This window comes from Bufo bufo, chromosome 2, assembly GCF_905171765.1.
Source record: "Bufo bufo chromosome 2, aBufBuf1.1, whole genome shotgun sequence".
Lineage (NCBI taxonomy): Eukaryota > Metazoa > Chordata > Amphibia > Anura > Bufonidae > Bufo > Bufo bufo.
In genome coordinates this window covers 340504623-340530713 of record NC_053390.1, presented here as the reverse complement: position 1 = coordinate 340530713, position 26091 = coordinate 340504623, and the positions used below count along the sequence as shown (strand labels likewise).

The following is a 26091-nucleotide window of genomic DNA, read 5'->3' as shown; positions in this document are numbered from 1 at the left end:
ATAGCAGCTTGTGCAAACATTACATGACCTGGAGAAGAGCAGCTTGAGCTAAAAACACCTTGCAGAGAGCACACAATGTACTGATACTCACCGTCTATCTATCATTTGGTAACACTTCTTCATCCATCCAAGTCCTGGCATCTTTCTTCTTGGCGTGGCTCCATTTAAGTAGACAATCATGTAGTCCTCTGCTACCATGAGTTCCAAAGTGCTTATTACATATCTAGAAAAAATTAGGAAACACAGCAAAATACTATATTTTAGTACTGTATATCATAGAGTTGTCTCATGTTCCTTCACTTTCGCATCATTTGATCGTGAGAGCCTTGCTTTTGAAATCCAGGGCAATATCAGCTGTTCAAAAATTTTGACCAACCAAGCAATTCCTCATGGTGAAAGCTTCTTTTTGTACGTGGCCCCCCCCCTCTCTATGTAATAGACCACGTTTATGATGTTTATAAACCGTATGCCCCCTATTCATTTGGAAAAGTGCAGTCATTGTGAAATAACCTCTTAAACGGACCGAGAAAGAACATGTCACCATGAAATGCAGTCAAATATGCTAGTGGCATGTTATAAAGCAGAGGGAACTAAGCAGATTGATTGACAGCTTTGTAAGAAAAGATGCAGCAAAATTTGCAATTTGTACATTTAATCTTTGCTCTTTTTGAACTTAGTTGTACATGGGGGCCACCTTATCTGCAATTGATAGCCTTCATTGTGTAAGTATGTATCCATAGATAGTTGCTCAGAAAATGCAGAAATGTAAATGTATAAGGCTTCATGCACACGACCGTATTTTTTCACGGTCCGCAAAACGGGGTTCCGTTGGTCCGTGATCCGTGACCGTTTTTTCGTCCGTGGGTCTTCCTTGATTTTTGAAGGATCCACAGACATGAAAAAAAAGTTGTTTTGTGTCCGCCTGGCCGTGCGGAGCCAAACGGATCCGTCCTGAATTACAATGCAAGTCAATGGGGACGGATCCGTTTGACGTTGACACAATATGGTGCAATTTCAAACGGATCCGTCCCCCATTGACTTTCAATGTGAAGTCAGGAGTCCCTATTATACCATCGGATCAGAGTTTTCTCCAATCCGATGGTATATTTTAACTTGAAGCGTCCCCATCACCATGGGAACGCCTCTATGTTAGAATATACTGTCGGATATGAGTTAGATCGTGAAACTCATATCCGACAGTATATTCTATCACAGAGGCGTTCCCATAGTGATGGGGACGCTTCTAGTTAGAATATACTACGAACTGTGTACATGACTGCCCCCTGCTGCCTGGCAGCACAAGATCTCTTACAGGGGGCTTTGATCCGCACAATTAACCCCTCAGGTGCCGCACCTAAGGGGTTAATTGTGCATATCATAGCCCCCTGTAAGAGATCGGGTGCTGCCAGGCAGCAGGGGGCAGACCCCCCTCCCTCCCCAGTTTGAATATCATTGGTGGCCAGTGTGCGGCCCCCCCCGGCCCCCCCTCCCTCCCTCTATTGTATTATCATTGGTGGCCAGTGTGCGGCCCCCCCTCTATTGTATTATCATTGGTGGCCAGTGTGCGGCCTCCCCCGGCCCCCCCTCCCTCCCTCTATTGTAATATCATTGGTGGCCAGTGTGCGGCCTCCCCCGGCCCCCCCCTCCCTCCCTCTATTGTAATATCATTGGTGGCCAGTGTGCGGCCTCCCCTCTCCCCCCCCCCCCCGATCATTGGTGGCAGCGGAGAGTTCCGATCGGAGTCCCAGTTTAATCGCTGGGGCTCCGATCGGTAACCATGGCAACCAGGACGCTACTGCAGGCCTGGTTGCCATGGTTACTTAGCAATATTACAATATTAGAAGCATCATACTTACCTGCTGCGCTGTCTGTGACCGGCCGGGAGCTCCTCCTACTGGTAAGTGACAGGTCTGTGCGGCGCATTGCTAAGTAACCATGGCAACCAGGCCTGCAGTAGCGATTAAACTGGGACTCCGATCGGAACTCTCCGCTGCCACCAATGATCGGGGAGGGGGAGGCCGCACACTGGCCACCAATGATATTACAATAGAGGGAGGGGGGGCCGGGGGGGGCCGCACTGGCCACCAATGAAATTAAAACTGGGGAGGGAGGGGGGTCTGCCCCCTGCTGCCTGGCAGCCCCTGATCTCTTATAGGGGGCTATGATATGCACAATTAACCCCTCAGGTGCAGCAGGGGTTAATTGTGCGGATCACAGCCCCCTGTAAGAGATCGGGTGCTGCCAGGCAGCAGGGGGCAGTCATGTACACAATTCGTAGTATTTAATTTTGCGGATCACAGCCCCCTGTAAGAGATCGGGTGCTGCCAGGCAGCAGGGGGCAGTCATGTACACAATTCGTAGTATATTCTAACTAGAAGCGTCCCCATCACTATGGGAACGCGTCTGTGTTAGAATATACTGTCGGTTCTGAGTTTTCACAAAGTGAAAACTCAGCTCAGAAAAAGCTGAAATTAAAACTAGGGGGGGGGGAGGGGGGGTCTGCCCCCTGCTGCCTGGCAGCCCCTGATCTCTTATAGGGGGCTATGATATGCACAATTTACCCCTCAGGTGCAGCAGGGGGTTAATTGTGCGGATCACAGCCCCTGTAAGAGATCGGGTGCTGCCAGGCAGCAAGGGGGCAGTCATGTACACAATTCGTAGTATATTCCTAACTAGAAGCGTCCCCATCACTATGGGAACGCGTCTGTGTTAGAACATACTGTCGGTTCTGAGTTTTCACAAAGTGAAAACTCAGCTCAGAAAAAGCTTTTATGCAGACGGATCTTCGGATCCGTCTGTATGAAAGTAACCTACGGCCACGGATCACGGATGCGGATGCCAATCTTGTGTGCATCCGTGTTTTTTCACGGACCCATTGACTTGAATGGGTTCTTGAACCGTTGTCCGTCATAAAAATAGGACAGGTCATATTTTTTGACAGACAGGAAACACGGATCACGGATGCGGCTGCAAAACGGTGCATTTTCAGATTTTTTCCACGGACCCATTGAAAGTCAATGGGTCCGCGAAAAAAAACGGAAGCAACGGCCACGGATGCACACAAAGGTCGTGTGCATGAGCCTAAATTACACATTTTCCGGAATCTCTTCCCACAAAACTATTATATCAATCTGTTCAGCTCCTCCCCGCTCTATACCATGCTGCCTGCAGACTGCACTAAAGTTCATGATGACAGTATTTTTTTTAAGGGAATACTAAACTGAGTCCATTGCTCCAGAATACAGGGATGATGTGGTTATTCTATGTAATGTGACTACCTCTCCTTGACATTCCCATCACTAGGAGGATATTTCACTGAAGCCAAACTTTTTACATTTGACCATGTTAAGTACACAGAGCCAGATTTCTAAAGGCATCTTAATAGATGAAATTCTTTTTATTTTATACTACGCTCTGTAAATTCATTGATCCGCAGAGGTCAGTGTGCAGCGTTTGTATCCAGTAGATTCTCTGCATTTTTGCTGTAATGTGGCGGATCTCTGTGGGTGGTGCACTGCATTGTGGGAGTGCAAAGCATCCTAGGAAAGAGAAGTCTCCAGACACATCAGCAGAGCTGTCCTATGCATGTCTCCTCATACTCCACCATCCTTGTAAAAGCATATCTGGTAATATGATTTGGTAATAAGATCTACCTTTGTTTCAGGGATATTGTGTGTTGCAGAGCTGTTCAGCTAGTTGTAATTGCAATTGGCAGTTGTTGTTACTGTTAGCTAGCAATGCAATCTTATGTACAGACAGCCATTTACTACATGCTTCAGTATTAATGTAATGTTATAGTACATGATATGCTTAATACTTATTCATGTTATTTGAATTCTTGTAGTTTTTTCAAACAATCTTGTTTTACCAAATCATCATCAATCGTATATAATCATCACATATGTACGACCTGTTGACCAATAAACAAGTTAGACTACAAAAAACAGTCCTCTTATTTGGAAGACAGGAATGGTTTATGCTGAATGTCAGACTGCACACTGTGTGAACGTGTATGAAGACAGAACACTACTCAAGAGGTCTAAAATAAGAAGTAAATCGCTACAGCAGTATATGCAAGTTGTGCTCTATAGCAACTGATCCTTACTATTTGTTTATTTCACATCTATTCCTCAAATACATGCCTTCCGGCCTCTCATGTCATCTGAGTATGGCAGAATAGAAAGGGCAGCTTTGTGTTTCTATAAATCCTAACAATGGGTTTTTTATAGTGTTTTTCCAGGTGACTGAGCTATTCTGGAAGCAGCATTGTGAATTTCATCTTATATGCAGGTGTAATGAAGGCTATTTGCATCTAGAATCACATGCGTTTATGACCAGTGCTAGTATACTTGGTGCAAAGGGAGTTGGATTACACTTGGCTCGCTCTATCCTAGTTAATAATTACAGAACATAAGTACATGTTCGGTAATTACAAATTTAGCCTTATTCACACTTGCATATTTAGGTCAGTATTTCGCATCAGGTACAAATCTTTTTTCCCCCATATTTTCTCTATTTTTAGGTTCCACTCCTGGTTTTGGCTTACAATTACCGATTAAAAATTTTCACCTCAAAATGTAAATGTCAATAAAGGCTAATAGGAGTGTACATTAGGGAAGATACAAAATTGAATACATCCTTCCTGATTACTGGAGTATTTGGAGCATAGCTCCGTTTCTACTGGCGTAATTATCACCATCTTTTTCACTATATCCACACCACTCTGCGGCACAGTGTCTGAGGAAGGCTTTGCATAGCCGAAAACGTTTACACGTATTGCCGTATGTCACTATGCTTCAATTTTGAAACAAAATAAAAGAAAAGCACAAGAACATTACTTTTATCTGCTGTGATCTTTGTATAAAAAATATTACTTGGGGTGGGAACCTATGCACATGCAGCACCTGACCTGGTTTGCGAAACAAATTTTTGTATAAATCAGTATAACGTATACAGATGAGGACAGTAATTGGCTGTGGCCGTGATGCTAACCTTACTCATATGCTTTGCAGCACTTAATAATCTCAAAATTTAAAGCCACTACTGGCCTTGACAATACTATCACATGACATAAATTAACAATTGGTTTAGGAGCTGAAAGAATTTCCCCAAATTAGTTTCAGGTCCAATTCGGTCAAATCAGTCGTAGATCAAAAGTGCCTATTTGCCCTGAAAAGTCATGTTTAAATAGCACTCCAGGTTTTTTTTATTTTTTTTATTTTACAAACAGTAATATTGCAAACTCAACACAAGTATACTAGTCGTGTAATTTTTTACACTTTAAACTCAATTGCATCCTTAAGTTTGAAACTTTTTATTATTGGAACCTGGTCATGTGACCTCAAGTCTGACCAGCAGCCCTGGTGGCTTTCTCCTTCCTATCTCCATCCTCATGGTTCTTATGTATATAGTATCTAGTTAATGCAATGAAAAGAAAAAGGAATACCGTATCAACAAAGCTGCACCTCTTATTATAAAAATATGAAATTTATTAGAAAGCACAAAAACTCAAGAGATAAAAACATTGTATACTATTGAAATAATGTATGTGGACTGAATATGTATCCAACACACAACCCTATACCATGGGTGTAGGAACCCCAAAAAATCTGGGGGGGACAGCATTTTTGCTCGCCGGGTATATTCTTATTCAATAAATTGCGAGTTGTTTATATCGTTAAATTTTAAGTGTGTGTGTGTGAACCCCCCCCCCCACACACACACACTTACAGTTCTGAAGACTCAGGGGTGCTGGCTGGCTTGGCCTCAGGGGTGCTGGCTGGCTTGGCCGGGCAGAAGGAGTGTGGGAGACTGTGAGGCCTTTTTCTCCAAGCTGCTCCGGACCAGTGCTCTGGGCAGCTGGGCTCCGGGCTAGAAGTGGACACAATAATAAAAAAATATTTTTCATTACACCTCAGGTCAGACCATCAATCAGACCCCCAATGTTAATCAGACCTCAGCTAACAGCCCCAATAAGATCCCCAATGTTAATAAGACCTCAGATCACACCTCAGCTCAGACCCCAATATGAATGACCCCCAATCAGACCTCAGATAAGAGCCCCATGCCTCATAGCAGCCCCAGTGCCTCTCATCAGCCCCCCAGTGCCTCTCATCAGCCCCCCAGTGTCTCTCATCAGCCCCCAGTGCCTCTCATTAGCCAGTAATGACAGCCCCCCAATCATGTGCCAGTAATAACAGCCCCCTCAATCATGTGCCAGTAATAACAGCCCCCTCCAATCATATGCCAGTAATAACAGCGCCCCCAATCATGTGCCAGTAATAGCAGCCCCCCCAATCATGTGCCAGTAATAGCCCCCCAATCATGTGCCAGTAATAGCCCCCCAATCATGCGCCAGTAATAGCCCCCCAATCATGTGCCAGTAATAGCCCCCCCCAATCAAGTGCCAGTAATAGCCCCCCCAATCATGTGCCAGTAATAGCCCCCCCAATCAAGTGCCAGTAATAGCCCCCCCAATCATGTGCCAGTAATAGCCCCCCCAATCAAGTGCCAGTAATAGCCCCCCCAATCAAGTGCCAGTAATAGCCCCCCAATCAAGTGCCAGTAATAGCACCCCCCAATCAAGTGCCAGTAATAGACCCCCACACCAATCAAGTGCCAGTAATAGCCCCCCCCCAATCATGTGCCAGTAAAACAAAGTATTGTATATATAAAAAATAAAATAATTAACACTTATACTTACCTCTTTGGAGCGATGCGATGGAGGCCTCTTCCGGCCTGTCACTGTGTCCCGACTCCAACGGCTGTATGGCTCAGGCGCGCGATGACGTCATCGTGCCGCCTACGCCGGGCCTCTGATAGGCTGCCGGCCTAGTAGTGCCGGCAGCCTATCAGAGGAACAGGAAAGGGGACACACCTCCCTGCCCTGCTCCTCCGCAGCCTTTTGTTTGTATCGCTGTCCTGAGGATGGCGATACAAACAGATCACTATGGAGATGAGCGCTTCGCTTCCACAATGGAAGCGCTCATCTCAGTGCCTGCCCCGCCGCCGCCGCACACATTGCCCCGCTGCCGCTGGTGGGGATTTGACCATACCTGTCCCCCCCGCATTATTTCCTGGGAGGGATCCGTCCCCCCCGCTTCCTACGCCCATGCCCTACACACACCAGTTTCTATATGGAAACATACAAGTACCGCCAGAATGATGCAAAAATGCATGAATATGACCAAATAAATAATAAATAAGCCATCAAAAATACTTGTCATGGTGTACAAATCAGCAGGCATGGTGTGAAGGGGAATACGCCCCACGCGTATCGCCATGTCAAACTGGCTTCCTCACGGGTCCATGGGCTAGAGTAAATGTGCAAGGTATATATACATGTTGGTACCTGCATATTGTACTTTATTTGTGTTTGCAGAGTGCTGCTGCATTGTCCTTTTTTTCCTGTATGTTTCTAGCCACAGCAGCGTGCACCTGCACATTGGGATGTGCTGACTGACCCCCTTTTATTGTAGTTGTATTGGAGCTGGAGGTGTGCTGACTCATTTTGGTCTTGCACTCCTGACTAGCCTGTCTGCCCCATAGGCTGATTTTAATTAGAGTAAAGGTCCATTCACACATCCGCAATTCTGTTCCGCATTTTTGCGGAAAGGAAACTGCGGACCCATTCATTTCTATAGGGCCACACTATGTGCTGTCCGGATCCGGAAATGCGTGGATCCGCACTTCCCGGGTCCACAATTCCGTTCCCGAAAAAAAATAGAACATGTCCTATTCTTGTTCGCAATTGCGGACAAGATTAGGCATTTTCTATTATAGTGCCGGTAATGTGCGGTCTGCAAAATGCGGAACGCACATTGCCGGTGGTCCGTGTTTTGCAGATCCGCCAAACACATAGGATGTGTGAATGGACCTTAAGTATAAAGCTATAGCTTGCTCTCATTGTATTTATTGGAATCCAATTGGCACCGAGGAGAGGTATAGAGTGGGCTCAGCATGCATGTTGGTACCTGCATCCCTGGATTTAATGGAGGCCGTTATGGCACCAAAAATGGTAAAAGGCAGAGTGGACCCAGCATGCATGTGGAACCTGCAACTCTCTGAATTTTATGGTGGCCATTATGGCACATAACAGGTAGGATTTAGGTGTTAGGTTCCCGTCTGATAGAGATCGCCTTGACGTTTGGCAGACGGGCACAAATAATTTTGTACAAAATGTATTTGCCAAGAATCTAAAATTTGCAAAATAAGCGTAGCATTAGCACCAGAATGTTTTCTATAATTATGGCATTATGTACTTTATTTGAGTTTGCAGAGTGCTTTTTTTTCCTGTGCAAAGTATATATACAATACACAATTAATTGCAAATAAGCATCACCTGTATAGAGAATAAACGTGCCGGAAGCAAGGAGAAGGATTCATTGTGGTTCCCGGTGCATAACCCATGCCAGATCATAAATGGCGCCGCAAAGTGTATTCCGGCATCTCCGATGGTGAAATGGGCATGCGCAAGATGGCGCATGACCGGAAGTGAGTAAGCGATGTGTTCCAAAGACCGTAAACACATCATACCGATAGAAATTAATGGATCAGGATACAAACTATGCGTGTCATCATGCATGCCAGACAAGAGTAATGGAAACAGCAAGCAAAACGAAATTATGATATTTTGTATAAAGTAATAAAATATATAAATAAATGCAAATTGGGCAGCACCATCCAAAACACAAAAAAAGTATATATAAATAAATCATAAAAAAAGATCAAGTTATAGAAAATGATAATAATACAGATCAAAGATATACTTTAAATAGCCCCACCATACATATGTGCATATATATATATATATATATATATATATACAGTCAGGTCCATAAATATTGGGACATCGACACAATTCAACATTTTTGGCTCTATACACCACCACAATGGATTAGAAATGAAACTAACAAGATGTGCTTTAACTGCAGACTGTCGGCTTTAATTTGAGGGTATTTACATCCAAATAAGGTGAACGGTATAGGAATTACAACAGTTTTCATATGTGGCTCCACTTGGTTAAGGGACCAAAAGTAATGGGACAATTGGCTTCTCAGCTGTTCCATGGCCAGGCGTGGTGTTATTCCTCATTATCCCAATTACAATGAGCAGAAAAAAAGGTCCAGAGTTTCATTTCAAGTGTGCTATTTGCATTTGGAATCTGTTGCTGTCAACTCACAAGATGAGATCCAAAGAGCTGTCACTATCAGTGAAGCAAGCCATCATTAGGCTGAAAAAAAAAAAAAAACAAACCCATCAGAGAGATAGCAAAAAAATTAGGCGTGGCCAAAACAACTGTTTGGAACATCTTAAAAAGAAGTAACGCACCGGTGAGCTCAGCAACACCAAAAGACCCAGAAGACCACGGAAAACAACTGTGTGGATGACCGAAGAATTTATTTCCCTGGTGAAGAAAACACCCTTCAAAACAGTTGGCCAGTTCAAGAACACTCTCCAGGAGGTAGATGTATGTGTGTCAAAGTCAACAATCAAGAGAAGACTTCACCAGAGTGAATACAGAGGGTTCACCACAAGATGTAAACCATTGGTGAGCCTCAAAAACAGTAAGGCCAGATTAGAGTTTGCCAAACGACATCTAAAAAAGCCTTCACAGTTCTGGAACAACATCCTATGGACAGATGAGACCAAGATCAACTTGTGCCAGAGTTATGGGAAGAGAAGAATATGGAGAAGGAAAGGAACTGCTCATGATCCTAAGCATACCACCTCATCAGTGAAGCATGGTGGTGGTAGTGTCATGGCGTGGGTATGTATGGCTGCCAATGGAACTGGTTCTCTTGTATTTATTGATGATGTGACTGCTGACAAAAGCAGCAAGATGAATTCTGAAGTCTTTCGGGCAATATTATCTGCTCAAAATTAAGCCAAATGCTTCAGAACTCATTGAACGGTGCTTCACAGTGCAGATGGACAATGACCCAAAGCATACTGCAAAAGCAACCAAAGAGTTTTTTAAGGGAAAGAAGTGGAATGGTATGCAATGGCCAAGTCAATCACCTGACCTGAATCCGATTGAGCATGTATTTCACTTGCTGAAGACAAAACTGAAGGGAAAATGCCCCAAGAACACGCAGGAACTGAAGACAGTTGCAGTAGAGGCCTGGCAGAGCATCACCAGGGATGAAACCCAGCGTCTGGTGATGTCTATGCGTTCCAGACTTAAGGCTGTAATTGACTGCAAAGGATTTGCAAAGAAGTATTAAAAAGTGAAAGTTTGGTTTATGATTATTATTCTGTCCCATTACTTTTGGTCCCTTAACAAGTGGGAGGCACATATGCAAACTGTCCTACACGTTCGCCTGATTTGGATGTAAATACCCTCAAATTAAAGCTGACAGACTGCAGTTAAAGCACATCTTGTTTGTTTCATTTCAAATCCATTGTAGTGGTGTATAGAGCCAAAAATGTTAGAATTGTGTCCATGTCCCAATATTTATGGACCTGACTGTATATGGGGAATGTTAATTAATGAATATATTATGAGGCATTACTATCTTTATTAAAAGCAGAGAGATTCAAATTTAGAAAACAGTGAATTTTTTCAAATTTTCATTAACTTTTGGATTTTTTTTAAATATAAAGGTAAAACATATTGACTCAAATTTAACATTAACATGAAGTACAATGTGTCACAAAAAAAACAACCTCTGAATGGCTTGGATAAGTAAAAGCGTTCCAAAGTTATTACCACATAAAGTGACATTTGCAAAATTAGGCCTGGTCAGGAAGGGGGTAAATGGCCTGGTCTGGAAGTAGTTAAATGGAAACATACTGGAAATACACGTGGCCAGAGATGGACTAGGAGTGTAAATATGGCAGCAAAAACTGTGGTTTCTGAAAATAGCAGCGATGGGGATTTTTTATCCGAAACCAGCGACGACGGAGGATTAGGAGGGGATTACGTAAATCCCAAAAAAAGAGGCCCTCAACACCGCAAGGGCAACAACTATCCACCGTTCCACAAGAAACATCTACAGCAGCAATAGACCCTATAAGTTCTGACTCTCTCCAGGTGATTAACCTCTCTTCACATGTATTATCAGCAGATGAGAAGTCAGTACTAGAGAAAGGCTTCTCTTTTTCACGAATGAGTATGCTGGATAAGTTTGAGTTTTGCCGTCAGTTGTGTTTTAGATTGATGTATGATCACCTATCGATGGTTTATGACCTTGCGGAAGATGAACGGGGGGTTTTCTTAGACGACTCCAATACAGGTACGAGGTGTTTTACTTTATGCAGACCTTTTACCATTACACCTTCTTTAGGCCTTTTTCTCAACATTGATTTGTTTTTTCATGCAATTTTACAGGAGATCCAGAAATTGAGACCGAATAGTATTCATGGCAGAAATCCGGAACTTACAACATAATACATCATTTGTGATTAAGGAGGTGGATAAAGGTGGGACTGTTGTTCTGAGGGATATAGGCCTCTATGTTTCTGGAGCAAAGAGACAACTCAATAATAGATCTTTTTACACTCCATTGCCCTTAGATCTGATGGAAGTATTCAAGAAAAAATTGGACAAGCTTTTAACTACAGCAATTAATACAAACCGGATTCCAAAAAAGTTGGGACACTATACAAATCGTGAATAAAAACTGAATGCAATGATGTGGAGGTGCCAACTTCTAATATTTTATTCAGAATAGAACATAAATCACGGAACAAAAGTTTAAACTGAGAAAATGTACCATTTTAAGGGAAAAATATGTTGAATCAGAATTTCATGGTGTCAACAAATCCCCAAAAAGTTGGGACAAGGCCATTTTCACCACTGTGTGGCATCTCCCCTTCTTCTTACAACACTCAATAGACATCTGGGGACCCAGGAGACCAGTTTCTCAAGTTTATAAATAGGAATGCTCTCCCATTCTTGTCTAATACCTTCCTCTTTATGATGCGCCAAATGTTCTCTATAGGTGAAAGATCTGGACTGCAGACTGGCCATTTCAGTACCTGGATCCTTCTCCTACGCAGCCATGATGTTGTGATTGATGCAGAATGTGGTCTGGCATTATCTTGTTGAAAAATGCAGGGTCTTCCCTGAAAGAGATGATGTCTGGATGGGAGCATATGTTGTTCTAGAACCTGAATATATTTTTCTGCATTGATGGTGCCTTTCCAGACATGCAAGCTGCGCATGCCACATGCACTCATGCAACCCCATACCATCAGAGATGCAGGCTTCTGAACTGAGCGTTGATAACAACTTGGGTTGTCCTTGTCCTCTTTGGTCTGAATGACATGGCGTCCCAGATTTCCAAAAAGAACTTTGAATCGTGACTCGTCTGACCACAGAACAGTCTTCCATTTTGCCACACTCCATTTTAAATGATCCCTGGCCCTGTGAAAACGCCTGAGCTTGTGGATCTTGCTTAGAAATGGCTTCTTCTTTGCACTGTAGAGTTTCAGCTGGCAACGGCGGATGGCACGGTGGATTGTGTTCACTGACAATGGTTTCTGGAAGTATTCCTGAGCCCATTCTGTGATTTCCTTTACAGTAGCATTCCTGTTTGTGGTGCAGTGTCGTTTAAGGGCCCGGAGATCACGGGCATCCAGTATGGTTTTACGACCTTGACCCTTACGCACAGAGATTGTTCCAGATTCTCGGAATCTTCGGATGATGTTATGCACAGTTGATGATGATAGATGCAAAGTCTTTGCAATTTTTCGCTGGGTAACACATTTCTGATATTGTGGAAATTGGTGATCCTCTACCCATCTTGGCTTCTGAGAGACACTGCCACTCTGAGAAGCTCTTTTTATACCCAATCATGTTGCCAATTGACCTATTAGTGTTAATTGGTCTTCCAGCTCTTCGTTATGCTCAAATTTACTTTTTCCAGCCTCTTATTGCTACTTGTCCCAACTTTTTGGGGATTTGTTGACACCGTGAAAATTGGAATCAACGTATTTTTCCTTTAAAATGATACATTTACTCGGATTAAACGTTTGATCTGTCATCTACGTTCTATTACAAATAAAATATTGACATTTGCCATCTCCACATCATTGCATTCAGTTTTTATTCACAATTTGTTTTTTGGAATCCGGTTTGTATAAATATAATCACAAAGAGAGAATTCCAGTTTTTGGAGGTTTGTCATCCCATCATTCCCATCTTTTACATGCTCCCCAAGGTCCATAAGAGTCTTAAAAACCCTCCTGGCCGTCCGATTGTGGCTGGAATTGGTGACCTTTGTGAACAGGCCAGTATTTACCTTGATTTTTTTCTTCAACCTTAAGTTTTAGGTTTAAAGTCGTATGTTCGCGATTCCATGCATTTGATTGGAAATTTACATGATGTCATTCTATCGCCAAATATTTTGTTGGTTACATGTGATGTTGAATCATTGTACTCCAACATAGCACATACGGATGGTATTGCTGCTACAAAATATTTTTGGTCTAAATCATCGATAGGTGATCCAGCTCACCGTACTTTTCTGGTAAGTCTGTTGGAATTTATACTCAACCACAATTATTTCGTATAGCCTATTACCCCAACTCCCCTGACGAAGGCGCATCGCAGCGAAACATGTTGGGTGGGGTAGTGACAATCTACCATTTTTAGACAGGTTCCAGTATAGGGCAAGATCCACAACCAGCAGGGTTGCAATCATTGTCCAGCTCAATACATATTGTTCAAATGTTCGGAGGCAAACTGCCTGATCTCCCAGCGTGTGAGATGTGTGAATGAATGAAGGATGTCTGTCGCATAGGGATATAAAGAACAGAGAAAAAAAAAAGGGGGAAGTTAATTCAGACCCGTAGGGATCTGTCACGACTGTGACTGATCCAGACAGGTCTGGGAGGAGAAGGTCGCAGCGACTTGCTACTCGCGATAGCTTGTGAGTTTGCTCTGTGGATCAGGGTATGTCATCCGGTTTTGCCTTGTGAACCTTTTTGTCCTGACTGGGAGTTTGTAGGCATCCTTCTCAGGTGAGTCCTGTCTGCCACTCCAAGCTACTATATTAGTTTCAGTTTCACTTGCAGTCATTGCCAGATATAGTCCTTACTTCCAGTGCTATTCTGACCTTTGAAGGAGATCGTTTGACGGTGTTGCTGTGGAGCTCTTGTCCGGCGTGGACTGTCGTGTTTGGGATCGCCTTCTCTGCTCGTGACTGGATAAGTCTATCTATGCTGTAGATTGTTTGTTTGTTGCTGTCTTCCCCTGTTGTTCTCCTAGACACGAGTGATGGTGACTAGTGCTCCCATCGGCCTTTCCCTAGTCTAGTCTTGTTAGGGTGACTGAGGGTTTAGGCATCCTGCTCGCCGCACGGGTTCACACCCTGTCTAGGGTATCAGGGCAGACAGGTGTCAGCTTAGGGTTAGTCAGGGGTGGCCATTCTATTTCCCATCCGTAGATAAGGGTCCCCCTTCCCCTCCGTCTGGTGCGACACGACTGCTGCTGGGATAGCGGTCGTGACAGGATCACGACGTATCCCAAAGGAATGAAAAATTCGGGCGCCGACAGGGGTGGTAGAAATAAGGAAAAAGAGGGAAGGAGGAAGAGGGAGGGGAAGGCAGCTCCAGAAAGTGTTTGTGGTTACAGACACTTAACAAGATAGTAAATGCGTGTGCAGGGTGATATATCTACCGTGTTGAACAAAGTCAAACACTTGCAGTATAGACCCCAAGGACAAAATGAGGGAAAAAGAGCGCCAAACCCCGTGTCAAAGTACAGTTGGAAAATAAAAATGGAATTGGAGTAGAAAGCACCACTTGCAGCAATAACTACTATGTTGCACAAAATATATCATAGAGCAATAGCATGGAGTGAAGATAATGGGTACTCCGGACAGAAGACCCTGAGTACACACGGCTAATAGAGAAGGGACCGACTAAAACCGTGTAGACATAATAAAAATAATATAAATAGTGTAGTAAAAAATGTGTAAACAATGTGGAGTGCCCCTTACGGCAGTTTCACACAACAATTCGGGGACAACAATTCCCCTTCCTCAGGAGCTGTAATGCTCTTGAGGAAGGGGAATTGTTGTTCCCGAAACGCATCGAGCCACATATGCATATTAAAGGTGATTGATCAGAAGCACTGGATTTTTGCTGCCTTCCATCACTACGATTCTACATGCGATCCTGGCCGGGGGGGTTCAAGTCACAGGTGTATTATGCTTATCCTGATGACTACCTGATGAGTTTTATTTATTTGTGTGAAACTGTCGTAAGGGGCACTCCACATTGTTTACACATTTTTTACTACACTATTTATATTATTTTTATTATGTCTACATGGTTTTAGTCGGTCCCTTCTCTATTAGCCGTGTGTACTCAGGGTCTTCTGTCCGGAGTACCCATTATCTTCACTCCACGCTATTGCTCTATGATATATTTTGTGCAACATAGTAGTTATTACTGCAAGTGGTGCTTTCTACTCCAATTCCATTTTTATTTTCCAACTGTACTTTGACACGGGGTTTGGTGCTCTTTTTCCCTCATTTTGTCCTTGGGGTCTATACTGCAAGTGTTTGACTTTGTTCAACACGGTAGATATATCACCCTACACCCATACATATTCAGTCCACACACATTGTTTCAATAGTATACAATGTTTTTATCTCTTGAGTTTTTGTGCTTTCTAATAAATTTCATATTTTTATAATAAGAGGTGCAGCCTTGAATGTGGTATTCCTTTTCTTTTTATTGCATATGGTTGTGTAGTAATACCATGGTTGGCACTCATTCATATTTGGTGTGCCCCCTATGCCCAATTTTTTTATTCTATAGACCGCCTGTCTATACTGTGTGTGCTGACTCTCCAGTGTAGTTCTATGGAATTTAGCTTCACACTGCCTTTATTTAAGAGCTTATAGGGGAGAGAGATGACAGGTAGGCTCAAGCTGCATCCCATAGAAAAATATGGAGACCTTGCAGTGTGAGGGGACAGCAGTTGTGACATTTATCTATTATAGCTGCCCTCAGAGGACTCAGAGGAATGCTGTGTGGTGCCCCTGTAAAGACAAGCATGATTAAAAATCTAGGATTTATTATGAAAACCATATCTGAGGAAAGAACGAATCAAGATGGCTGCCAACCCACAAATTACACATCAATTAAAGCAGGTATACACAAGGCATACACAAGGGGTTCTATGTTATTCTTTAATAATGTCCTATACAGCATTATATAGGCAAAGAAAAAATATTCCTACAGTGCATCTTTAAAGAAGATCTGTCTCCAATCCAAAAAAGTGATATATTTATATATTTTAGTTGGCCATGCTGCCTCCGCCCACCCCCCGTTCTGCAATTAGGTCCCCCAAGATTTTTAGCATCGTACATGTCAATCTGAAGGAACTAGTCATGGAAGTGTGGCTAGTTGCTTCTCTTCTATGCTACGGTAGATGTCTCCCTTCTAGGATGAAATCCGCCTGATGCAGTGTGATTTTGCACTTGTGAGAGCACACTGTACCATAGCTTCCAGCAGATGGACTTCTCATTTATACCAGAGTAAAACGCTGCCACAGATAAGAGGGCTCTTCTCTACCATAGTGTCTGACTATGCTGTCTCACTATGCTGCAAAGAAGGTTCTTCTCCGTGGTGTTGTCTCATTCCGTTATGAAAAAACCTTACAGTGGAGAGAACCGCCCCTAGAAAAGAGGAGAAGTGACTAGCCACACCTCTGTGGCTAGTCACTTAAAGGGGTTCAGCGCAAGGCAAAGAAGAGCATGCTCATATTATAGGGGCTACTTGAGTAAAAATGTGGGTATGTCCAGGTTCAGCTCTGAACCCGGACAACCCTTTTAAGACTGACGTGTGGTGCCATAAAATCTTGGGGGACATTACTGCAGAACGAGGGGGATGCATATTCATAGGTGTAAGCATACCATGCTCAGGGAAGCAAGGACAACTAGAATATATAATTATCTCACTTATTTGGATTGTGACAGGTCATCTTTAACACTGAGGTCTTGTAGGACTGGTTTCAACTCCTTTTAAGCCACGACAACGTAATGTCTAAGGGAAATATATGCCATGGGGTAAATGGATGGTAGCCGGTGGTAACAAACATTCTGTTTAATAACACAATGTGCTTGTCAGATTTTTTATAATTAAAAAATGGTCCTAAAAGCATCCCTTTGTGGTAGAAGATGCCTTCCTCTGTGTTCTGACCTATAAAATAGTGGCTGCCATTTTGAGATTTGTGTGAGATGAATCCCAAAGAATTTTGATTTGGAAATTTAGAAATGATTGGCTCATCTGGGTCATTCTAAGACATTAAAATAGGTGTTATTCAGAACATCTTTGTTCAGATATTTTATGTGTATAAAGCTCTATAACAGCAGTTTTTATCTTGTTTTTCCAGAAAACTATATATATGCATTATTTTTCATATTTCCCACACCTATCCTTTTGGTCTTCTACCATTTGCAAAAAATAATGTATTCTTTGTTCAAATAAACTGAAACCGTATGTTTTCATAAGCAGTGCACCAAAATGTTACTGTTGACTTGTCACAATAAGGAATGTGACCATGTTTATGGGAAGTACTCACAGGAAAAGATTTTCCATGACATAATTGTAGTCAGCGCGGCTGCTGTCAGGCAGAAAACAGGCAGCAAACACAATAATGGCGTTCACACCCTCGCCATAGTAACCTGCAGAGAAAACACAGCTCTGTTACAAAAGACAATAGTCATAAGCATTTTGGAGAACATCACCTAGGCTGAGTCACGGCAGTGCAATAACGTATGATAAGATGTAAAAAAACCTCTTTCAAACCATTTCATGATATTTGGTACACAGGCAGTGCTATTATGTATATATAACATGTGTACACTAGTGATGGACGAACATCAAATGTTCGCGAACCGCAAGTTTGCGGCGGGCCCCATTCACTTTAATGGCAGGCGAACCTGAAAAACCTTCAGCTCATATTTACAGCCACCAAATACTTAGTAGAAGTGTACAAATAGTCCCACAACATGGACAGTGACATACTAGAGGGGGATCAATGACAAAAATTCCAACAAAAAATATGTATCTTAATCAGGGGACATTTTAATGCGTCTTAAAGGGAAATTCTCTGAAATGTGCCCTGTCGGAGCCTCGAAAATTTTTATTTTAGGCCACGGGAGTACAAGCCTGAAAAATTAGGCATTCACCTGACATAAAAGAAATTCGGATTATGTGGCTCGAGGTACATTATGCGGTCAATGGATACAAATTTTACTGTAGGCCACTGGACTACAGGCCCCAAACATTAGGCATTCACCGGACAGAAAAGATCAAGTGATCATGTGGCCGGAGGTATGTTACACAGTCAATGGATATCAATTTTACTGCAGGCCAGTACAAATACATATGTTTAAAAGAATTAAAAATATAAAATTGGATTAAAAACATGACTAACGAAATCCCCCCTCTTGAAAAAAAAACTAATGATAATAGTTGAAATTCGATAACACGTGGTCGTCACTGGTGTTGAATTCCTCCGACGCCGCAACAATTATTTATTCACCGTACAGAAAAGAACAATATACAGTGGGATGCGAAAGTTTGGGCAACCTTGTTAATCGTCATGATTTTCCTGTATAAATCGTTGGTTGTTAAATGTCAGTTAAATATATCATATAGGAGACACACACAGTGATATTTGAGAAGTAAAATGAAGTTTATTGGATTTACAGAAAGTGTGCTATAATTGTTTAAACAAAATTAGGCAGGTACATAAATTTGGGCACCACAAAAAAAAATGAAATAAATATTTAGTAGATCCTCCTTTTGCAGAAATTACAGCCTCTAAACGCTTCCTGTAGGTTCCAATGAGAGTCTGGATTCTGGTTGAAGGTATTTTGGACCATTCCTCTTTATAAAACATCTTTAGTTCATTCAGGTTTGATGGCTTCCGAGCATGGACAGCTCTCTTTAAGTCACACCACAGATTTTCAATTATATTCAGGTCTGGGGACTGAGATGGCCATTCCAGAACGTTGTACTTGTTCCTCTGCATAAATGCCTTAGTGGGTTTTGAGCAGTGTTTAGGGTCGTTGTCTTGTTGAAAGATCCAGCCCCGACGCAGCTTCAGCTTTGTCACTGATTCCTGGACATTGGTCTCCAGAATCTGCTGATACTGAGTGGAATCCATGCGTCCCTCAACTTTGACAAGATTCCCAGTCCCTGCACTGGCCACACAGCCCCACAGCATGATGGAACCACCACCATTTTTTACTGTAGGTAGCAGGTGTTTTTCTTGGAATGCTGTGTTCTTTTTCCTCCATGCATAACGCCCCTTGTTATGGCCAAATAACTCAATTTTAGTTTCATCAGTCCACAGCACCTTATTCCAAAATTAAGCTGGCTTGTCCAAATGTGCTTTAGCCCACCTCAAGCGGCACTTTTTGTGCTGTGGGCGGAGAAATGGTTTCCTCTGCATCACTCTCGCATACAGCATCTCCTTGTGTAAAGTGCGTCGAATGGTTGAACGATGCACAGTGACTCCATCTGCAGCAAGATGATGTTGTAGGTCTTTGGTGCTGGTCTGTGGGTTGACTCTGACTGTTCTCACCATTCGTCGCTTCTGTCTATCCGAGATTTTTCTTGGTCTGCCACTTCGAGCCTTAACTTAAACTGACCTGTGGTCTTCCATTTCCTCAATATGTTCCTAACTGTGGAAACAGACAGCTGAAATCTGTGAGACAGCTTTCTGTATCCTTCCCCTAAAACCATGATGGTGAACAATCTTTGTCTTCAGGTCATTTGAGAGTTGTTTTGAGACCCCCATGGCCCGGTGTAAGAGTACAGTGACTGCACCAGGCCCCGGTATTTCAACTTAGCCTAGCCAGTCCAATGGCTCCTTTTGGTGACTAGTCTTTAGAGAGTTTCAAGGGTTCCCTCTTCTTGGTGATCTTCGCCGTAAGGCTAGCTACTCAGCAACTTCTCCGGGAGAGGTAAAGAAAACTGCTCTATCTCCATCTACCACTCTTAATTTCGCAGGATATCCCATGGAATAGGGTATGTTGGCCTCTCTCAGCCGACGTTTTACATCCATGAAGGTGGCGCGTTGTTTTTGCAGCTCCATGGAAAAATCTGGAAAGATGGAGACTGTTATTGTCGTATTTGATTTTTTGCCGTCTTCTGGCTAGAGCCAATATCTTGTCTCTATCTTTGCAATTGAGAAATCTTGCAAACATGGGACGAGGTGGGGCTACAGTGGTGGAGGTCTAGCTGGCACTCTATGAGCCCTTTCAACTGCAAAGGCCAAAGAGAAGTTTGCATCCGGAAAAAGTTATTTTATCCACTTTTCTATAAACTCATCTGGTGCTCGGCCCTCCGCTCTTTCAGGCAAGCCAATGATTCTTATATTATTTCTCCGGAGCTTATTTTCTAGGTCATCTGCTTTCTGTTTCCAGAGTTCTGCTTTAGTATTAAGCTCGGATATGGATCTGGGAACAGTGGCAGTCGCATCTTCCATGCGTGATATACGTTCTTCAGTATGTTGGACTCTGTCACGCAAGTTATGCATGTCTTGACGCAGGAGGCCTAGATCAAATTTAACTTCATGCAAATTTCCCTGTAAGAGATGTCTTGCAGGTCGTGATGGCCTCTAGGACTTGTGCTGTTACTTGTTTAAGGGTAGGTTCATCATGAGCTTCCTCAGGAGCTGTTGCAGGGACTGCAGTATCTGATACAGTGCTAGCCCTAGTATGCATACTTTGCTGTGGTAAAGGAGACCGCGGCGCCTCGTCTGGTTGTCTTGAAAACTCTCTCAGTTTATCTGCAGCACTTTGTGCTTTTGTGGCTCCATTAGAATATTGATTAAAAGGATGATATATCTGAAGCAGGGCTGTTGTGAGCACTTATATAGCATAATTATTATCTTTCTTATGATTATGGTGCCTGCCAGCGAAGTGTGCAGGATATCTGGAGGCTGCCTTGCCCTGTATATTAAGATTCTCGTCCCAACAGAGGGGGTAGAAGACTTTTTAGGGCACTGACCACTCTGTGGTGCAGCTGTATTCTCCGCTGTGCTTGACTGCTGCGCTGCTCAGGGATTCCTCCTCCCTCCTGATGCCGCTGGGGAAGCTGGCAATATGGCCGACTGGTGGGAAAATCGCCAGGGACTCACAGCGCCTGCTGCACCCAGTCTTCCTCTGTTTCTGTGCCTCTCTGCCCACTCCGACTTCTCTCCTCATGCCTCTCACCTCTTCACAGGCATAGCTGCACTGCGCACCTCCACTCCTCAGCTCTCCCCCCGGCGCTTGTGTTCCCGTTGTTCGCGCCGTTCCCTCCGGTTCTCTGCAGGGTGAGTCGGGTGTGCGCCGGCTTCCTGATAGCTGTAGGGCCCCTCCAGGAGGTTTATTTTGCTGGTGCTGGCTATTTGGGATACAGGATTTATCCTATAGTGCTGCGCCTGCCACGGAGCTCAGCTAAAACACGTCCAGCCATCTTGGCTGCTGGCCACGCCCCCCGAGTAGGTGATTTTACCAACATTCTGCACTGACTGCCTGCTACCACCGCTGCTTCTGTGAACCCCTGCATCACTACTTTCTGGGCAGGTAGGCTCCTGCAAAGCGGGTGGTCTTTCCCCGGGGACGTTTGGCTCCCGACCTCCCACTGCTGCCACCCTGCTGACTCCCGGCCACGCTAGCGACTTGCTGGCTCTGCCGCTGCCTCATAGGCAAGCTGCCACCCTCTTCTTCCGATGATGATGAAGCTCCTAATTCACCCGACTCCCAAGTGCGATCAGCTACAGTACAGACCAAAAGTTTGGACACACCTTCTCATTCAAAGAGTTTTCTTTATTTTCATGACTATGAAGGCATCAAAACTATGAATTAACACATGTGGAATTATATACATAACAAACAAGTGTGAAACAACTGAAAATATGTCATATTCTAGGTTCTTCAAAGTAGCCACCTTTTGCTTTGATTACTGCTTTGCACACTCTTGGCATTCTCTTGATGAGCTTCAAGAGGTAGTCCCCTGAAATGGTCTTCCAACAGTCTTGAAGGAGTTCCCAGAGATGCTTAGCACTTGTTGGCCCTTTTGCCTTCACTCTGCGGTCCAGCTCACCCCAAACCATCTCGATTGGGTTCAGGTCCGGTGACTGTGGAGGCCAGGTCATCTGGCGCAGCACCCCATCACTCTCCTTCATGGTCAAATAGCCCTTACTTTCAAAGTTTTCCCAATTTTTTCGGCTGACTGACTGACCTTTATTTCTTAAAGTAATGATGGCCACTCGTTTTTCTTTACTTAGCTGCTTTTTTCTTGCCATAATACAAATTCTAACAGTCTATTCAGTAGGACTATCAGCTGTGTATCCACCTGACTTCTCCTTAACGCAACTGATGGTCCCAACCCCATTTATAAGGCAAGAAATCCCACTTATTAAACCTGACAGGGCACACCTGTGAAGTGAAAACCATTTCAGGGGACTACCTCTTGAAGCTCATCAAGAGAATGCCCAGAGTGTGCAAAGCAGTAATCAAAGCAAAAGGTGGCTACTTTGAAGAACCTAGAATATTACATATTTTCAGTTGTTTCACACTTGTTTGTTATGTATATAATTCCACATGTGTTAATTCATAGTTTTGATGCCTTCAGTGTGAATCTACAATTTTCATAGTCATAAAAATAAAGAAAACTCTTTGAATGAGACGGTGTGTCCAAACTTTTGGTCTGTACTGTACATCATCATCATCGAGTACTGTCTGCACGTCACTGATGTCCTCCACAATGGTCTCTGGGTCAGGAGCCTGACCGCTCGCAACAGCAGCTCCCAAGCCACTCTCCTCATTACTACTTGCCTGCCTACCAGAGGAAGCAGCGGATGTCTCCTCCACATCTTGGTTGGCCAGAAGCTGCTGATTGTCCTCTAGTAGCTCATCCTCGCTTTATAGTGGAGCTGAGCCTGCAGCATACAGTATAATACTTCTCTGGCTGAGGGAACAGAAAAGGACAGAGGCAGGTCGAGGACAGGTGAGGGCACAGGGCCTGCTCCAGGGCCATGCCAACTAAGGGTTGTGTCTGACAAACCAACCGACTCTTGGCTGGGGGTGTTTGATGTCACCTGGTACGAAGTGGATGACCGAGTGAACTATTCAAGAACCGCTGGGTTGCTGGTCAAGACACGACCGCTAGATGTCACCGGGAGCTCAGGCGTCTCGCTGCGACTTCTGCTGCCACGCCCCCTTGCTCTGCTGTGACCTGTGCCAGAAACATTTAGGACTCTGCCACTCTCCTGTGCAGGGCCTGGCACTTCTCTGACATACTGTTAGATTAAATAAATAAATATAAAAGGAAATTAAAACACTCCAAAAAAGTCTGTAATTTTCTCACTTCACCACACAACGGCTAATAATCCCTTTTTTTCCACTAATACACACCAAAAAGGGATTTAGAACATATAACTGTACCGCTGAGCGGCAAATAGGCCCTTATTTTTTTCCACTTATACACGCTACAAAAGGCTTTAGAACATATAACTGCACCGCTAAATGGCAAATATATTTTTTTGCAACTAATAAAAGCCAAAAAGGGCTTTAGAACATATACAGTTGCAAGAAAAAGTATGTGAACCCTTTGGAATGATATGGATTTCTGCACAAATTGGTCATAAAATGTGATCTGATCTTCATCTAAGTCACAGCAATAGACAATCACAGTCTGCTTAAACTAATGACACACAAATAATTAAATGTTACCATGTTTTTATTGAACACACCATGTAAACATTCACAGTGCAGGTGGAAAAAGTATGTGAACCCCTAGACTAATGACATCTCCAAAAGCTAATTGGAGTGAGGTGTCAGCCAACTGGAGTCCAATCAATGAGATGAGATTGGAGGTGTTGGCTACAGCTGCCCTGCCCTATAAAAAACACACACCAGCATTGCTTGATGTGAATGATGCCTCGCACAAAAGAGCTCTCAAAAGACCTATGATTAAAAATTGTTGACTTGCAGGAAAGGGTTATAAAAGTATCTCCAAAAGCCTTGCTGTTCATCAGTCCACGGTAAGACAAATTGTCTATAAATGGAGAAAGTTCAGCACTGCTGCTACTCTCCCTAGGAGTGGCCATCCTATAAAGATGACTGCAAGAGCACAGCGCAGACTGCTCAATGAAGTGAAGAAGAATCCTAGAGTGTCAGCTAAAAACTTACAAATGTCTCTGGCATATGCTAACATCCCTGTTAGAGAATCTACGATACGTAAAACACTAAGCAAGAATTGATTTCATGGGAGGATACCACAGAGGAAGCCACTGCTGTCCAAAAAAAACATTGCTGCATGTTTACAGTTTGCACAAGCGCACCTGGATGTTACACAGCAGCACTGGCAAAATATTCTGTGTACAGATGAAACCAAAGTTGAGTTGTTTGGAAGAAACGCACAACACTATGTGTGGAGAAAAAGAGGCACAGCACACCAACATCAAAGCCTCATCCCAACTGTGAAGTATGGTGGTTGGGCATCATGGTTTGGGGCTGCATTGCTGCGTCAGGGCCTGGACGGATTGCTATCATCGAAGGAAAAATGAATTCCCAAGTTTATCAAGACATTTTGCAGGAGAACCTAAGGCCATCTGTCCACCAGCTGAAGCTCAACAGAAGATGGGTGTTGCAACAGGACAACGACCCAAAGCATAGAAGTAAATCAACAACAGATTGGCTTAAACAGAAGAAAATACGCCTTCTGGAGTGGCCAAGTCAGAGTCCTGACCTCAACCCGATTGAGATGCTGTGGAATGACCTCAGGAAAGCGATTCACACCAGACATCCCAGGAATATTGCTGAACTGAAACAGTTCTGTAAAGAGGAATGGTCAAGAATTACTCCTGACCGTTGTGCACGTCTGATCTGCAACTACAGAAAACGTTTGGTTGAAGTTATTGCTGCCAAAGGAGGTTCAACCAGTTATTAAATCCAAGGGTTCACATCTGCACTGTGAATGTTTAGTTAGTGTGTTCAATAAAAACATGGTAACATTTAATTCTTTGTGTGTTATTAGTTTAAGCAGACTGTGATTGTCTATTGTTGTGACTTAGATGAAGATCACATTTTATGACCAATTTGTGCAGAAATCCATATCATTCCAATGGGTTCACATACTTTTTCTTGCAACTGTAACTGCACCGCTGAATGTCAAATAATATATTTTTTTTGCCCCTAATACACACTAAAAAGGGCTTTAGAACATATAACTGCACCCCTAAATGGCAAATATATATTTTTTTGCCACTAATACACACCAAAAAGGGCTGTAATTTTCTCACTTCACCACACAACGCAAATACTTTTTTTGTGCCACTAATACACGGCAAAAAGGTCTTTAGAACATATAACTGCACCGCTGAATGGCAAATAGACCTTTACTTTTTTCTATTTATACACTCCACAAAAGGTTTTAGAACATAAAACTGCACTGCTGAACGGCAAATAATATATATTTTTTTGGCAGTAATACATGCCAAAAAGGGCTGTAATTTTCTCACTTCACCACACAACGGCAAATACTTTTTTTGTGCTACTAATACACGCCAAAAAGAGCTTTAGAACATATAACTGCAACGCTGAACGGCAAATAATATATATATTTTTTGCCACTAATAAGTGAGAAAAAGGGCTTTAGAACATATAACTGCACCACTGAATGGCAAATAATAATTTTTTTTTGCCACTAATTTACGCCAAAAAAGGCTCCAATTTTCTCACTTCACCAAACAACGGCAAATACTTTTTTTGTGCCACTAATACACGACAAAAAGGGCTTTAGAACATATAACTGCACCGCTGAATGGTAAATAGGCCCTTACCTTTTTCCACTTATACACTCCACAAAAGGCTTTAGAACATATACAGTCAGGTCCATAAATATTGGGACACCAACACAATTCTAAAATTTTTGGCTCTATAGACCACCATAATGGATTTAAAATGAAACAAACAAGATGTGCTTTAACTGCAGACTATCAGCTTTAATTTGAGGTATTTACATCCAAATCAGGTGTACGGTGTAGGAATTACAACTGTTTGCATATGTGCCTCCTACTTGTTAAGGGACCAAAAGTAATGGGCCAATTGGCTTCTCTGCTGTTCC

At 43.1% G+C, this 26091-nt stretch overlaps 1 protein-coding gene across 1 annotated transcript in view; it reads right to left on the bottom strand.

Annotated features, from left to right (window-relative positions):
* PRUNE2 (prune homolog 2 with BCH domain) overlaps positions 1-26091 on the bottom strand; it is a 263046-nt gene that overhangs the window by 73645 nt on the left and 163310 nt on the right. Inside the window, exons 5-6 of the mRNA XM_040417057.1 lie at positions 17543-17645; positions 92-223 (exon numbers count right to left, since the gene is read on the bottom strand). Coding sequence (XP_040272991.1) covers positions 92-223; positions 17543-17645 — 235 coding nt within the window. The remainder of the gene's footprint in view (positions 1-91; positions 224-17542; positions 17646-26091) is intronic.